Genomic DNA, 15,475 nt, shown 5'->3' on the forward strand with positions numbered 1-15,475 from the left:
GGGGCCAGAAAACTGCCCCAAATTTAGTTCATTGTGATGACTCAACCAGAAGTAAGTCTCATTCTCTGGTCTTCCCTGATACCACCCTATGATATACACCAACCCTATACTGAATGGTATTTAAAATCAATCAGCATCCAGGACTAGTTTAAACTCAGAGAGGACCCTTTCCCAAGGGAGCTGTCAGAATAAATCCCGCAAATTCCTTCCTGCTCCAAACCTTCAGGATATATCAGGAGCCAAACTGAGCCTTCTAAATCAAGGATCTTTTGAACTTGTGATTATACAGTGATGCCCTACGACTGATAGTATTTTCTCTATCTTCTTCCCTTTGAATTTCTTGGTCAAATTAACTACATGGTGCTTCAAGGTTATAAACTGTTCAGTTTTTCTGTTCCTTAAGAATTTTAAACACTCAGGAATAGGTCCTCTTTGATTTTTCCTTCCATCATTTATGAGATACAACTTTCTTTTTTATTTATGCGATTTTTACATATTCTAATCTGGGTTAATATTTCAAAATAGCTTGAAATTCAAACCAGAAATATAAATATAAACTAAGTGCCAAATTCAGTGATATAAGGTAGTCAGTAATATGCCACAAGTATTTACTGGCTAAATTCTTCCACTCAATCTTTCTCCTTAATCAATTCCATTTAAGAGATGAGACGGAGAGGTTAATGCAATCACCTAGGCTCGGGTCCACTACCTCCCTTGGAAACCCTTTATTAAAGGAAATCATCCTAAAGTCCCTTTAAGATTCACATGGCATTCCTGGCCTTTGCCACATCTCAAATATTCAGAAAGTCAATAAGAAACATAACTGGTCACAAGTTTGAATTACTTGTTGATACAAGACTACTCTGCATTGCCTTGTCCATAGGCTAGACCAACTTTTGTGATTAAATTTCTGAATAGTCTCTGGAGAGAGTTTGAGTTCTTCTCATTTGCAGAAGAATTTTGGGATATTTCCTCTTTTGTTTTCACTGAAGGGCTGGGTTCCTGGTATTAATACTGGAAGCTCCTCTTGGTCTGAATATCATCAAGGATCTGTTGCAATTCTTCATCTTCAAATCTACCCTTTAGGCTTGGAATCAGAGCCTTAGCCTCCTCTGCTGTCTCAAGACAAAGATTTGCCAAACAAGCCAACTCAAATTTATGGAGCTTCTTCTGGAGTAATAAACTCCAAACACTATCAATGTGGTAATAACCTTGCTGGTAACTAAACATAAATAGTATACTGGTGGGCAAACCCCTCTGGGAAAAATTCATTATTCATGATTTTCTTAAATGCTCTAATGCATAATTGGAGTGTGAATTTTACTTAGTGTTTTGTACAGCTGATGTTTGATACTTTTTATTAACATATTCCAGGGGCAGCTGGGTAGCTCAGTAGATTGAGAGCCAGGCCTAGAGACAGGAGGTCCTGAATTCAAATTGGCCTCAGACACTTCCTAGCTGTGTGGCCCTGGGCAAGTCACTTAACCCCCATTGCCTAGCCCTTACCACTCCTCTGCCTTAGAACCAATAGACAATATTGATTCTAAGATGAAAAGTAAGAGTTAAAAAAAAAAAAGAATATTCTCACTATTTGTATTTTGAAGAAGAGATGAATTCTTCAGTCTTGAGAGGTCTTAAGGATAAAAAGATGAATCAGGAATTCTATCTGGTGCTTGCTTGTATTGATCATGGTGAGAAATCACACTTTCCTTTGAAGAACCCTCATAGTTTTATACTTTTAAACTGAGAAAGGACTGTTGGAATCACAATATGTACTCTCTGAGATTTTGAGTTATCAGGCTTCTCAGGAATGGAAATGCTCTACAGCCAGGTTCATTTTTATGCATCAAGTGGGCCAGGCAGCTGTGCCAGGATACATGGAGCCCAGCCGGTGCCCTGGCCTAGGTCACATTGTCATGCCAGAAGAACAAAACTATACATTGTCTCATTCATTCTTTCTCAACAATAACCTCCCATTCTTAGTTTCCTGGGTGTAGGGTGTCTTGTGATGAATGCGGATGGTGGGGATAGTAAGGAATTACACTTTGAACAAATCCTTTCTGAGGGGGAATAAAACAGTCTACATTGTCTCCACCATCATGAGGATGCTGTGGGCCAAATTTCTTTTAACAGTGGAAGTGGAGTTGGCAGGGCTTCTGAAATAACAAGAATTTATTTGTCAAAATAAAATTATTTCCATTTGCTTTTAAAATACCAGGTTGTGTATGTGAATTCAAATGGCAGTGAAGCACTGAAGAGGAGCACGCTACTCTGTATATGAAACAAAAAAACAAAAATAAAGATAAACAAAAAAAAATCTATCAGACTTTGTTGTGAATTTCAGATGGAGTGAGTCAGACCAGAGCAGAGTTTGGTTTGAATTAAGGAGATAAAAGAACAGAAAGAACTATTGTAACAGAAATTTCAAGTATAAATTAGACTTGAATTTTTTTTTCTAGATAGCATACTTTCTGTTCTATAATTAATGTGCAAAGTACTTAGCTCCTCCTAGGAAAATTAGTAGTAGAGATGTTCCTTTGTGTTGCTTCTGTAGCCCAGGCCAACTAGAGTGATAGCAACATCATCGACCTGGTCGAATTTCAAGCCATTTTAGGTTTGGCATCTGGGAATTGCTACCCCACAACTTCCTCATTACCTTTAGAAATGGCTTTTTGGAATGAAAATTACATAGACATATTAAGAGTTGTACACACTTTCCAGTAATGCATTTTGTTTTGATCTAAGAAGGGAGTTACCTGGTTTATATTTCAGTGAATGAATAAGATATGCATTATCCTGACTGCCTGATCTGGAAAATTGTGTGTGTGTGTGTGTGTGTGTGTGTGAGAGAGAGAGAGAGAGAGACACAGAGAGAGAGAGAGAGACAGAGAGAGGGGGGGAGAGAGATTTATTCTCTCCTTATTACTATTTTAATTAGAGGAATGGGAAAATTTCAGATTATTAATTTATGTTTATGATTTTGTATGTAAAAAAATGTGGAGCAATGAATTTAGTTTTTAGTTTTTATTCCAAGTGAATAGTAGCATTGGGATTGGGCTACAATTATACCTATTGGAGAGTGGCTTTTATTTGCAGGATTTGTTCCTGCCAGAAACAGTATTTTTCCTCTTAAGTTTATATTTTGTTCACTATTAAGCTTCTGTTATGTTTTAATAACAACTTGGGTTCCCTCTGGTGGTCAGCATTGGTCTTGTCAGGTCCTGGGTTTGGTGAACAAAGATAACAGGACCTGCTGGTAGATTAGAACATATATCCTATTTTTCAAGGAAATGTTATCAAGTCATAATGCTATTTTATATATATGTATGTATATATAGTTGTTTAGTTGTGTCAGATGCTTTGTGACCCCTTTTGGAGTTTTCTTGGCTGAGATACTGGAGTGGTTTGCTATTTTCTCTTCCAACTCGTTTTACAGGTCTTTTACAGAGGAAACTGAGGCAAACAGGGTTATGTGACTTGCCCAGGATCACATAGCAAATAAATGTCTGAGGACAGATTTAAATTTAGGATTTCCTGACTCCAGGCCTGGCACTCTAACCACTGTGCTGCTCCTTTATTTATATATATTATAGGTGTGTGTGTGTGTGTGTATAGTGCAAAATTATTCATATTTGATTTTTTAATCATTTTGTCATTAAAGAAACCTTTGTGTCACTAGCCTAGGGTTACCAGTTGTGTAGGAGTGGCACTGTTTTGAAGTAGTTTAAAGAACCATGGTCTAAAACCCAGATCAGTCAAAAGCATTTATTAAGCACCTACTATGTATCAGGCACTATTCTAAGCACTGAGGATACCAAGAAAGGCAAAAAAGACAATCCCTACTCTTAATGAGCTCACAGTCTTATAAGAGAGAGTTGGGCAAAGCAGAGAGAGAATATGCAGATAATGATTGACAAACAAGACACAGGGTGAATTGAGAGTAGCCTCAGAGGGAAGGCACTAAAATTAAGCAGGACTTGGACAGGTTTCTTGCACAAGGTGGACATTCAACTGAGATTTGAAGGAGTTCAGGAAAGCCAAGAAGTGTGGATGAGAAGGGGAAGTATTGCAGGCCTGGGGGACAGCCATTGGAAAATCTTGGAATAGATAAATCTTATGTAAGAATAGCAAGGAGACATTGTCCCTGAATTAAATAAAGCCTATGTGATGGGAAATGAGGTGTAAATAGTCTGTGAAAGTAAGAAAGGGTCAGGTTATGAAAGATTTTAAAAGCCAAAAAGGATTTTCTATTTGATCCTGAAGATGCTGGGGAGCTTTTGGGGTTTATTGAATGGTGGACTTGATATAGTCATACTTGTGCTTTAGGAAGATCAGCTGAGTAGAAGACAGATTGGAGAGGGGAGAGACTTTAGACAGGGAGACCAACAAGGCGGTTATTGCCATAGTCTAGGTATGAGGTGCTAAGAACCTGTTCTAAGGGTGGTGGCAGTATCAGAGAAAAGGGAATTATATTAAAGATGTAGAAAGGTTGATTGAATCTGGGAGTAGGATGCAGTGAAAGAGTGTGTGAAATTGAGGATGTTACACACCTAGATTGCATAAAGATACTGAAATAATGAAGGGCAAAACAATATAGCACTATGGACTAAAGGAATAAACTTATTGGTCACTGGAGATATGCTTTTGGTTAAAGTTAATTGGGGACTGAGGAATTTATGTTTGAAATTTTGAAGAAAATATGTGGGAAAAATTAAACAGTTTTATTATCAGTTTGGTTGCTCATTGGTGATTTGTTTTGGTCACATTTCTTGAAGACTTCTCTGTAAGAGAGGGATTATGATATGGGTTTATTGAAGGAGGATCCTCATTAACAAGAATATGGATCCTTGAAGTATTGAAGTATAAGTAAAGTAAAAGTAAAAGACAAAGAGTTCAAGAATTTTAAGTGTGTAATTTTGAGATGCTATGTATGTTCACATTCAACTCAACAAATGTCAAAACATTTAGCAGTTTTCCAAATGGAATCCTAATTGTCACATCTATTATGATAATAGTTAATATTTCTATAATACCTTTAAGTTTCTCATATTACTTTAAAAATACTATCTCATTTTATCCTTACAACAAGTGTGGGAGGTTGGTGCTATTGTTAACCTATTTTTTAGCTGAAGAAACTAAGGTAGTCATAGGCTAAGTGACTTGCCCAAAGGTCACACAATTAGCTTATAAGTGTCTGAGCAGCAGGCAACATCAATAACCAAATAAGACTGGGTTAGTCCAACAATCATTATGAAGAGAGCTCAAAGAATGACTATCTTTGTGAAAGGTCCCTTTGGTTACTTCAGTAATGTGAGTGATTTGATACCACCTTAATTGGTATAAAGATGTTTTGAGAAAGTCATTATTTAGAGAGAGTAAGATGTCTTAATTTGTCTTGAAATTTTGTTTTCTATTTAACAAGTTTGTTCCATTTCATATCAATCCCAATAATTCTTTTATTTTTATTAGAAGTTTTTAATAATAATTCTTACTGGATTATTTCAGTCAGCTAATCTTAAAATCTGTCCATCATTTCTATGGTTCTAATCTACCTCTTCTGATTTTTCTCTATATCACTTAGATTATGGACATAAGATTCAAACACAGTACTACACAACTTCTAGCATCTGTCCTCTCAAGTCTATTCATACCACAACTACCCTAGTTGAGATCTTCATTATTTCTTGCCTTGGCTGTTATAATATTCTACTAAGTTCTTCTCACAGCCGCCAAATAGTTATTTGCTCAAATATAAATTCATATTTAGCTTTTAAATCTGTTCACAATCTGACCCTATCTTATGTTTCCAGTATCATTATACCTTACAACCCCTTCACAGATACTACAGTCCAGCTAACCTAGTCTTCATGTTGTTCCTCTAGCAAAAAATTCCATGTCTTACCTTCATGCCTTCCTTGTTTGGAACACCCTCTTATTCACCTTTACCTCTTGGAATCACTAGCTTCCTTCAAAGTTCATCTCAAGTACCAATTGTTTGTAAATCCTTTCTTACCTATCCTATCCACTAATACTTTTCCCCCTAAATTATCTTGTATTTATCCATCCATGGGTTACCTGTCAGTAGATTATAAGTTTCTTTTTTAAAATTAAATTTTATGTTTTTCAGTCAGTGGAAATCTTTCTCTTTTAACTTGTTTATTCTGATTGAGAATGAAAGATAAAACCCTGTTAAATATGCATATGTGTGTGTGCATACATGTGTGCATACACATATATGTTTGCACTCTTGAGTCCATCACCTCTTTCTCAGGTTAGGTAATAAATTTCATCATGATTCCTCTGGGGTAGTGGTGGTTCATTTTGTAGATCAGAGTTGTTCCCAAGTCTTTCAAAGTTGTTTCTGTTTTAGATTATAAGCTACCTGAGGGCAAGTAATTTCATTTTTTATTATTGTCTGTATTTCCCAGAACCTAGGACTGTGACAGACATACAGTAGGTGCTTAGTAAATGCATATGTATTGATTGGCTGATTGATTCCTTTGCCTCTAGTCCTTCTATAGAATCCATCTTCTATAAAGTGGTGAAATTAATATTACTAAATCACAAATATGACCATTTTATTCCCATGCCCATAAAGTTTAAGTGGCTTCTTATTGGGTCTGAGATAAAATACAAACTCCTATTCATCATTTAAAACCCTATTCAGCCTTGTTCTAATATGTCTTCTAGGCAGATGATGATGTAGTTCTCTTTACACATACCATGTTGTGGTCAGACTAGTCCACTTGCTTTTCCTTCTATATGACATTCAATTACCAATCATTTGAAAAATACTTGTTGGGCCCTTTGCTGGGGCAACAAACACAAAAGACAGTCTTTGCTATCATGGAGTTTGTATTCTATTGGAAGTATGCAACATGTTCACAGATTAATAAATACAACATATATACAAATTCAAAATAATTGAGAGGCAACAACTTTTTACTTGGAAAATTAGGAAAGAAGTTAAGACTTTAGGTGAGCTTTGAATGGTGCTCAGAATTCCAACGGGCAGAGTGGCAAAGGAGACCATTTTAGTCAGTCACTCAGTAAACATTTATTAAGTGCCAACTGTATTCCAGGCACTATATTAATTGCTAGTGATACAAAAAGGCAAAAGACAGTTCCTGCCCTCAAGGAGCTTACAGTCTAATATGGGAGCGACAGCATGCAAACAAATATACACATAGATTGCTTTGTATTAGCCTGCGCTCAGTCCCCCTACTTCCTGTCCTCTTAACCCTCCAACTTCTGACTAGCCAACTGAAATGATCCTCTCCAAAGTTATCCATAATCTCATAATTGCCAAATCTAAATGGCTTCTTCTTAGTTCTCATTCTTCTTGACCTCTTTGAATTATATATTCAAAACAAGTTAGGTACCAAATAATAGAAAATAACTAACAGAGGGAAGACCGTAGAATTAAGAGGGGTTGGGGAAGGCTTACTGTAGAAGGTGAAATTTTATTGGAGATTTAAAGGAAATGAGGGAGTTGTAGTAGAGGAAGGAGATTGTTCCAAACCTGGGGAATACCTAGAGAGAATGCTTAGAGCTGAGAGTCATTTAGGACAAACTGCAAAGGAGTGAAGGCAGGAGCTTCTCAGAGGGCAAGGACAACCCTCAATCACAACCAATAGAGACATAAGGATTCACTTGGATCTTCACAGCAAAAGAGATGGCTCAGCCATGTCATGGGATTTGGAACATTGGCTGAAAAGGTTTTCAGGCCATAGCAAAAGTGGTGCCCTTTGAGAGGTACCCTTATCCCCTAGCATACAACCTGGGCTCTAGGCACTCCTTCCAGAGCATTTTGGATTTAGTTGAGTTCTGTCCCACATATCAGGGTAACTTGATGCATATGGAGCCAGGAATTTTGTAAGAATGGTATGGAATCCCTCATGTTTTAGATTGGTTTCTCAGCCCTGATATAATAGGCAGGAACCAAGTATAATACAGGACATGGAAATTTCTTAACACAGACATATGCTCCCTCTTTGGACCTGTATTCAAAGTCTTTCCATGTTGGTACAAGAGGTTGTACTCCACTGGTAGAGCCTCCAAGAGCCCAGAGTCTTTGCTTTGCTAGGGTTTCACAGGGATGTTCACACATACATGTATAGACACATGCATAAAATATGTATATCTTTATCTGTATGATGTAGATGAGATTCAATATATGTAGACCTTTGTCAGCCAAGCTCATTTAGTGAATTTTATGCCTTTGTCATCCCTCAATAGACCACCAGCTTATACTTATTCTAATTTGCTTTGCATTTGTTTTACTCTGATCATTTCCCTAACCTGTTTTAAGTCTATGTTGGACTTATTTTCCTCTTTTTAGAGGTGTAAGTCATATGCTACTTTGATATTACTTTCATAGATGTTAATGAGTATATATGCTTTCAAGTTTCTCATCCAAAGGAGAGGACCTAAGTCTAACCAGTAATTGTGTCTCACAAAACCAATGCTAAATTATTGGTATTTTCTCTAATAATATGATCTTGTAAGCAATTATCTCCCATTTTTCAACCAAACTCCTTGAAAAAGTAGGCTACATTCAATCCTCCTACTTCCCCAATTCTCAGCCCTCTGATTTCTGACCTCAGTCAACTGAAACTGTCTTCTCCAAAATTATCAATGATCTCATAATTGCCAAATCCAAAGGCCTTTTAAAAATTCCCCTCCTCTCTGAAAAGTTGACTACTATATTGCTTTTCACACCATCTTTCCTACTTAGTAGACCAGAACTCCTTTCCCTGGCCAACATTCTGCATATTTGTCATCTCCTCTGTTAGAATGTAAACTCCTTGAGGACATAGACTCTCACTTTTGTATTTATAGTTTTATTACATAGAGAAATCTTTGTAAATACTATTCATTTATATATTTTTCACTCACATCTATCACCCAAGTTCAGTCATCATTTCTGGCTTAGACTATATACCTGTAAAGCAGAAGTCTAAACATGTCACTTTCCTGTTCATTAATTCCAAGCCTCAAACTCTACCTTTTATCAGGAGTCTTTCTTTCCCCCTCCCCTTAGTGTCTTCATCAGGGTTAGCTTATATTTTTTTGTCATATATATGTAATATCTGTATCTATTTATGTACATGCTATTTCCCCCATTAGAATTTAAGCTTCTTGAGGCAAAGTCAAAATATTTATTTTTTTTTATTTTATTTAGCACAGAATAGTATACATGTCAGATCTTTGGGAAAGGAAAGACTTTAAAACCAAGCAAGAGCTAGAAAAAATCACAAAATGTCAAATCAATAATTTTGATTACATCGAATTAAAAAGGTTTTGTACAAACAAAACTAATGCATCCAAAATTAGAAGGGAAGCAACAAATTGGGAAACAATCTTCATAACAAAAACCTCTGACAAAAGGTCTAATTACCCAAATTTATAAAGAACTAAACCAATTGTACAAAAAATCAAGTCATTCTCCAGTTGATAAATGGGCAAGGGACATGAATAGGCAATTTTCAGTCAAAGAAATCAAAACTATTAATAAGCACATGAAAAAATGTTCTAAATCTCTTATAATCAGAGAGATGCAAATCAAAACAACTCTGAGGTATCACCTCACACCTAGCAGATTGCCTAACATGACAGCAATGGAGGGGATGTGGCAAAGTTATGACATTAATGCATTGCTGGTGGAGTTGTGAATTGATCCATCCATTCTGTAGGGCAATTTGGAACTATGCCCAAAGGGCACTAAAAGACTGTCTGCCCTTTGATCCAGCCATAGCACTGCTGGGTTTGTACTCCAAAGAGATAATAAGGAAAAAGACATGTACAAAAATATTTCTAAGGGGACAGCTGAGTACCTCAGTGGATTGAGAACCAGGCCTAGAGATGGGAGGTCCCAAGTTCAAATCTGGCCTCAGCCACTTCTTAGCTGTGTGACCCTGGGTAAATCACTTGACCCCCATTGCTTAGCCCTTACCACTCTTCTGCCTTGGAGCCAATACACAGTATTGACTCCAAGACGGAAGGTAAGGGTTTAAAAAAAAAAAGTCATAGCTGTGCTCTTTGTGGTGGCAAAAAATTGGAAAATGAGGGGATGCCCTTCAATTGGGGAATGGCTGAACAAATTGTGGTATATGTTGGTGATGGAATACTATTGTGCTCAAAGGAATAATAAAGTGGAGGAATTCCATGGAGACTGGAACAACCTCCAGGAATTGATGCAGAGTGAAAGGAGCAGAACCAGGAGAACATTGCACATAGAGACTGATACACTGTGGTACAATCAAATGTAATGGACTTCTCCATTAGTGGCAATGCAGTGAGCCTGAACAATTTGGAGGAATATATGAGAAAGAACACTATCCACATTCAGAGGAAAAACTGTGGGAGTGGAAACACTGAAGAAAAACAACTGCTTGAACACATGGGTCGAGGGGGATGTGATTGGGGATGTAGACTCTAAATGATCATCCTAGTGCAAACATCAACAACATGGAAATAGGTTCTGATCAAGGGCACATGTAAAACCCAGTGGAATTGCACGTTGACTTCGAGAAGGGTGGGTGGAGGGGAGGGAGGGAAATAATGTGATTATTGTAACCAAGGAATTAAACCCTTGCTTGAGAAAAAAATAAATAAATTTTATTTAGTCAATTTAGAACATTATTCCTTGGTTACAAGAAGCAGAGTCAAAAATAGAAGGGTAGGAAGCAGTAAAATGGAATACCACAGAATTACTTCAAACACATCTAGAAAATGTGACAGGCTGAATACTAATGGAGAGATCCAGAAAAAGTCTCAATTAGTGGTCTGTCTAGGCCAGGTTGAACTTTGTCCATAGACCAAAGAAGTCTGTGGATATTGGGGAACAGAGTTGGTCCAGATCATGCCATGTAAGTATCTAGGGAGAGTCTGTATACAAGGGCAAGAGGAGGGCATAGACCCATGCAGGGGAACTGCAATCAGGACAGGCATGAATTCGTAGCTTTGTTATATATTAATCAGTTTCAGGTCATAGAACCAGGTTCCTTTAATGGAAAGAGGACTTTGAGGCTTTTCTGATGCAAAAACCAGAGCTGAGTAAGAATTTTGAAATGTGAACACAAAGGTCATGAGAAATCTTTAAAAATTTTTTCCTTTTGGTAAATGTACCTGAACATTGGGAAGGAGCTGTATGATTGTGTAGAGCTAACATTTTTACGGGAGGGTGGGAAGGAGAAGCAAGGTTTATTGTTGCTTTTTTTCCCCCCAGAACTATAATGGCTTCAAAGGGCACTGAGGAAGTTAAATAAGAGAAACATAAGTCTTGGGAGTCAGTTCTGTTCTGAGGGTTCACAAAAAAGGGGAAAAGTGAGAACACAAAAAGAGGGATACACTGGAGTAGACAGGAGAAAGAAGGGAAGATTTTGCTATTTCTCATAATTGGGGTGCATAAAGAGTTCTACAAATATTGAGGAAAGAATTAGCATTAGATGAATTTCATTTTTTACCTGAAATGGACAAAAGAGGGTTGAAAATAAACATATACACTCGTACATGCACACAAACACAAAATTTGGTGTAGAACTTCAGACTCAAAGCAAAACAAGTAAGGATGAGTTAGAAGAAGTTGTTAGTTATATAGTTAACCAGGCAGTTATTAGCCACAAGCAGAGAAAACTCATCCTGATCTTGATGGTAATTAGTAAAAGTCAGGGAAAAAAACCTAACGTCTAAAGGGGACACCTTAGATTGTCTTAGATAATTAGGGGATTGGCCAAACAAATTGTGGCATGTGAATGTAAGGAGATATTATGTGCCATAAGAAATGAACTAAGAAATTATTTCAGAGAATCCTGGGTAATATGAAATGACACAAAGTGAAGTGAGCAGAACAAGAGAACCATTTATACAAGGATAGCAGCATTGTAAAGAAAATTAACTTGGAAAAACTTTAAAAACTGATTAGTGTAGTGATGAACTATGGCTTTCTAGGACCTAGGATAAAACATGAGAGAGAAGATGGACCCAAGATGCTGACACATATATTTTTGGATACAGCCACTGTGTGGATTGGCTTTATTTGATTATGCTCATGCTACAAGGATTTTTTTTTCTTCCTCATTCTTTCTTTCAGTTTTTAATGGGGTAGTGTTGGTTTTTAAATTAATAATAAATAAATGTTATATTTTATAAAGTTTTATTAATAATAATTAAAACAAAAGAACTGCCTGACTTCAGCCTGGTCACAGATCCAAGAGAGGAAGAGGGAGGAGTTACAGCCACTTAAATACAATCATGCAAAGTGCAGGAACTCAGGAAAAGGGAATTTTGGGAAATACTAAGGGACTTCTGGGGGATGACGTCCAAAGGTTCAAAACCTCCATTTATACAGTAGGGATGGGAGATGAGTAGGGAATTTTAAAATGCCAGAATAAAATAGTGATGGTCGAAATTTTAAATTAACATAAACATTTTAAAAAATAACTTGGAGTTTTAGTGAACCACACATTTAGTCAACAGTGTAGTATAGCATCTAGAAAAGCTAATATAATTTCAGTCTATGTTGAGTCAAAATCCAGGGAATTAGTAGATTTGCTTAGATCACATCCTGAGTATTGGGTTCAACTTTATATAGAAGTATAAATGATCTTTGAAGTCTCTGAGATTTAAACTGGTAATGTTTAGCTTGGAAAAGAGGGAACTTAGGGGATGCTTAATAGATGTCTTCCAAATATTTAAAGTGTTATATAGAAGAAGGATCTGATTTGCTTAGCTCCTGAGGGTAGAACTAAGACCAGGCCCAGGCAGTATAAAGCAGAAAAACATTAATTCATCATATGGAAAAACTCCTTAAAGGTTAGAATGATTAAGAAATGGGATGGCCTTTATGTAGAGATCTTCAAGTGGAGGCTAGATGACTACTTATCAGGAATAGTCATTGAGATTCAAACTTTGGGCAATGATCAGACAAGATAAAATCTCTTCAAATTCAACAATTCTATCATACTCCTTTTCTAGGTAGGTCACTTTGGTTCAGATAAAGAAGTATATAACCCAAGAAAAAAGATAAAAAAAGATAAGTGGGTAAACAAGGCCCCCTTCCCCCCAAAGTTGATACTATTGAATGAATTCAAAGTCTCTAGTTCTAAGGGAAAAGTTTTCTATTCTCTGCCCTTATTTTGTACTCCTTCCTTTTGTGGGGTAAATTTTAAGTGTTGGCTAGCATGTTCTTGCTGGCAGAATCTTACAGTAGAACCATGGATCTAGTTTGCTGAAAAGATTCTTACAATGGGTTAAGAAAAAATAAAGCACAAACTCATTTATTCCTCTTTGAAAGCAAATAAACAAGAGGGTAAGAACTGCTTCTCTTGGTTCATTGTCTTTATTTGTACACATTCTGACTTGCTCTTCCCTTTTGTCATTTATAGTGTATGTCAGTTTCTGGAGCGATGTCAAAGCCCAACAGGTGGCTTTGGAGGGGGACCTGGTCAGCACCCACATCTTGCACCTACATATGCAGCAGTCAATGCATTGTGTATCATTGGCACTGAAGAGGCCTTTGATGTAATCAACAGGTATAATTTGGCTTAGCAGAGTCATGAGTCCCAAAACAATAGGTTTGCAGCTGCTAATACCATTATATTGGTTCACTAAATTGTTCTTTCTTTTTTTGTGTCATAGAGAGAAACTCCTAGAATACCTCTACTCCTTGAAGCAACCTGATGGTTCTTTTATCATGCACATTGGAGGTGAGGTGGATGTCAGGTGAGTTGGTGATGTGTTGGGCCCCCAAAAGAATGGAATTAACGAGGCTTTTTCATAGCTTTGAAATCTTGTGTACATTTAAGGAAGTTGTTATTTAGAGTCTTCTAAAGCCTTCTAATTGGGGTTCGTCATCCAGATAAAGAGAAAAGAAAATTGTGAGATAGAAAGAAAAAAGATCTCTCAGTGGTGTAATGTGAGAAGAGTGATAGTAAAAAATCAAGGAGATGAGCAAACAGCAAAGATGTAAAAAGCTGAGACTAGTCAGTGTTGAAGGGGCGCAGAAAGATAGGCACACATCGTTGATACAGTTGTGAACTGGTCCAAATATTCTTGAAAGCAATTTGGAATTATGCTTCTAAAAAGTGACCATAAAATATTAATACTCTTCTACCAGAGTGCTTACTGTAACACATTTGCCCAAGGAGGGCAAAGATTTTTGTGGTAGCAATCAAATAGATACCTATAGATTGGCTAAAATAATTATGCTACATTGTATGAATATAATGGAATGACTGCAGAATAAGAAGTAAATTCAGAGAAGTGTGGGAAGACTTGTGTGCACAGATACAGAATGAAGTAAGCAATGCTAGAAAACTGCACAATGACGATAGCTTTATGGAAAAAAGAGCAGAAAGAACCATAAAGCTTGAAATTAAATGTTGTAGTAGGAGGTTCCAAGATCTCTTACCATGGTGGTCTGGACTAGCTAATTTCCTTTTTTTACTTTTTTCTAATTACATACCACCACCAAAAAAATTTAACTAAAATACATTTTAAAAAATTATGTGTAAAACCCCAAATTCAATTGTTTATAATTTATTTAAAATATGTAAATTAATGAGCATGAACATAATATAGCTGTTAATGTTTGTTTCCATTTTATTTTCTAAAAAAAAAAATCACAACTGCTTTAGCAATGTAATATTAGACCTGTTTCTCCATGTTCCTAGCAATATTCAATTTAATCACTTTAGCCCGTCTGGTTCTCAGTTAAACATATATTACCAGCATCGTATTTTGTTAGATTGGTTCTTGGGCAACAGAGACAATCTGTTACCAGAACCATACTCTTTACATAGTTCATGTCCTTAAAAGCTATTGAAACTGTCCTAAAAACTTATCTCGGGGAACTAAATATTCTGGCTAAGACTACTACCTAGAGCTTTATTTACTAAAACTGGGTTATTAGTGGACTCTTCCCTTAAGTGCTCTATTTAGTATTCAAAGTCCTTTATAACTTAGCTCTGTCCTAATCTTCCAGTCTTATACCTTACTCCCCAATCATCACTACAGTGAAATTGGCCTTCTGGCCATTCCCCAAACAAGACAAGACCCATCTCTTGGCTCTAGTTATTCTCTTTGGCTGTCCCCTGTGCCTGGCATGCTCCCTTTACTCAGACTACTGAGTTCCCTGGCTTATTTTAGGCCCCAACTACAATCCCACCTTCTACAAGAAGGCTTTCCCAACCCCTAATACCTTTCCTCCTGTTCATTATTTCCTATTTATCCTGAATATAGCTTGCTTTCTATATTTCCTAGTCTATGCAACTTTTATACATGCCCTTCCTTTAATTCTTGTCTTTGTCCTCCCATAAACATTCACAGATCCCCCTTAGCATTCTGGAGGCTTTCTAAATTGTTTGACATTATATGGGAACAAATGGAGGCAAGAGACAGTCCATCTATTACCTTTCATCCCTGGTATGTGACCAGCTATATCCTTTTCCACTTCTAAATCTTTCTGATATCC

At 36.7% G+C, this 15,475-nt stretch overlaps 1 protein-coding gene across 1 annotated transcript in view; it reads left to right on the forward strand.

Annotated features, from left to right (window-relative positions):
- The window catches only part of FNTB (farnesyltransferase, CAAX box, beta), an 81,979-nt gene that overhangs the window by 38,623 nt on the left and 27,881 nt on the right, over positions 1-15,475 (forward strand). The window contains exons 5-6 of the mRNA XM_001378056.4: positions 13,389-13,535; positions 13,642-13,725. Of these exons, the coding sequence (XP_001378093.1) occupies positions 13,389-13,535; positions 13,642-13,725 (231 nt within the window). The remainder of the gene's footprint in view (positions 1-13,388; positions 13,536-13,641; positions 13,726-15,475) is intronic.

Source organism: Monodelphis domestica, chromosome 1, assembly GCF_027887165.1.
Source record: "Monodelphis domestica isolate mMonDom1 chromosome 1, mMonDom1.pri, whole genome shotgun sequence".
Taxonomy (NCBI): Eukaryota; Metazoa; Chordata; class Mammalia; order Didelphimorphia; family Didelphidae; genus Monodelphis; species Monodelphis domestica.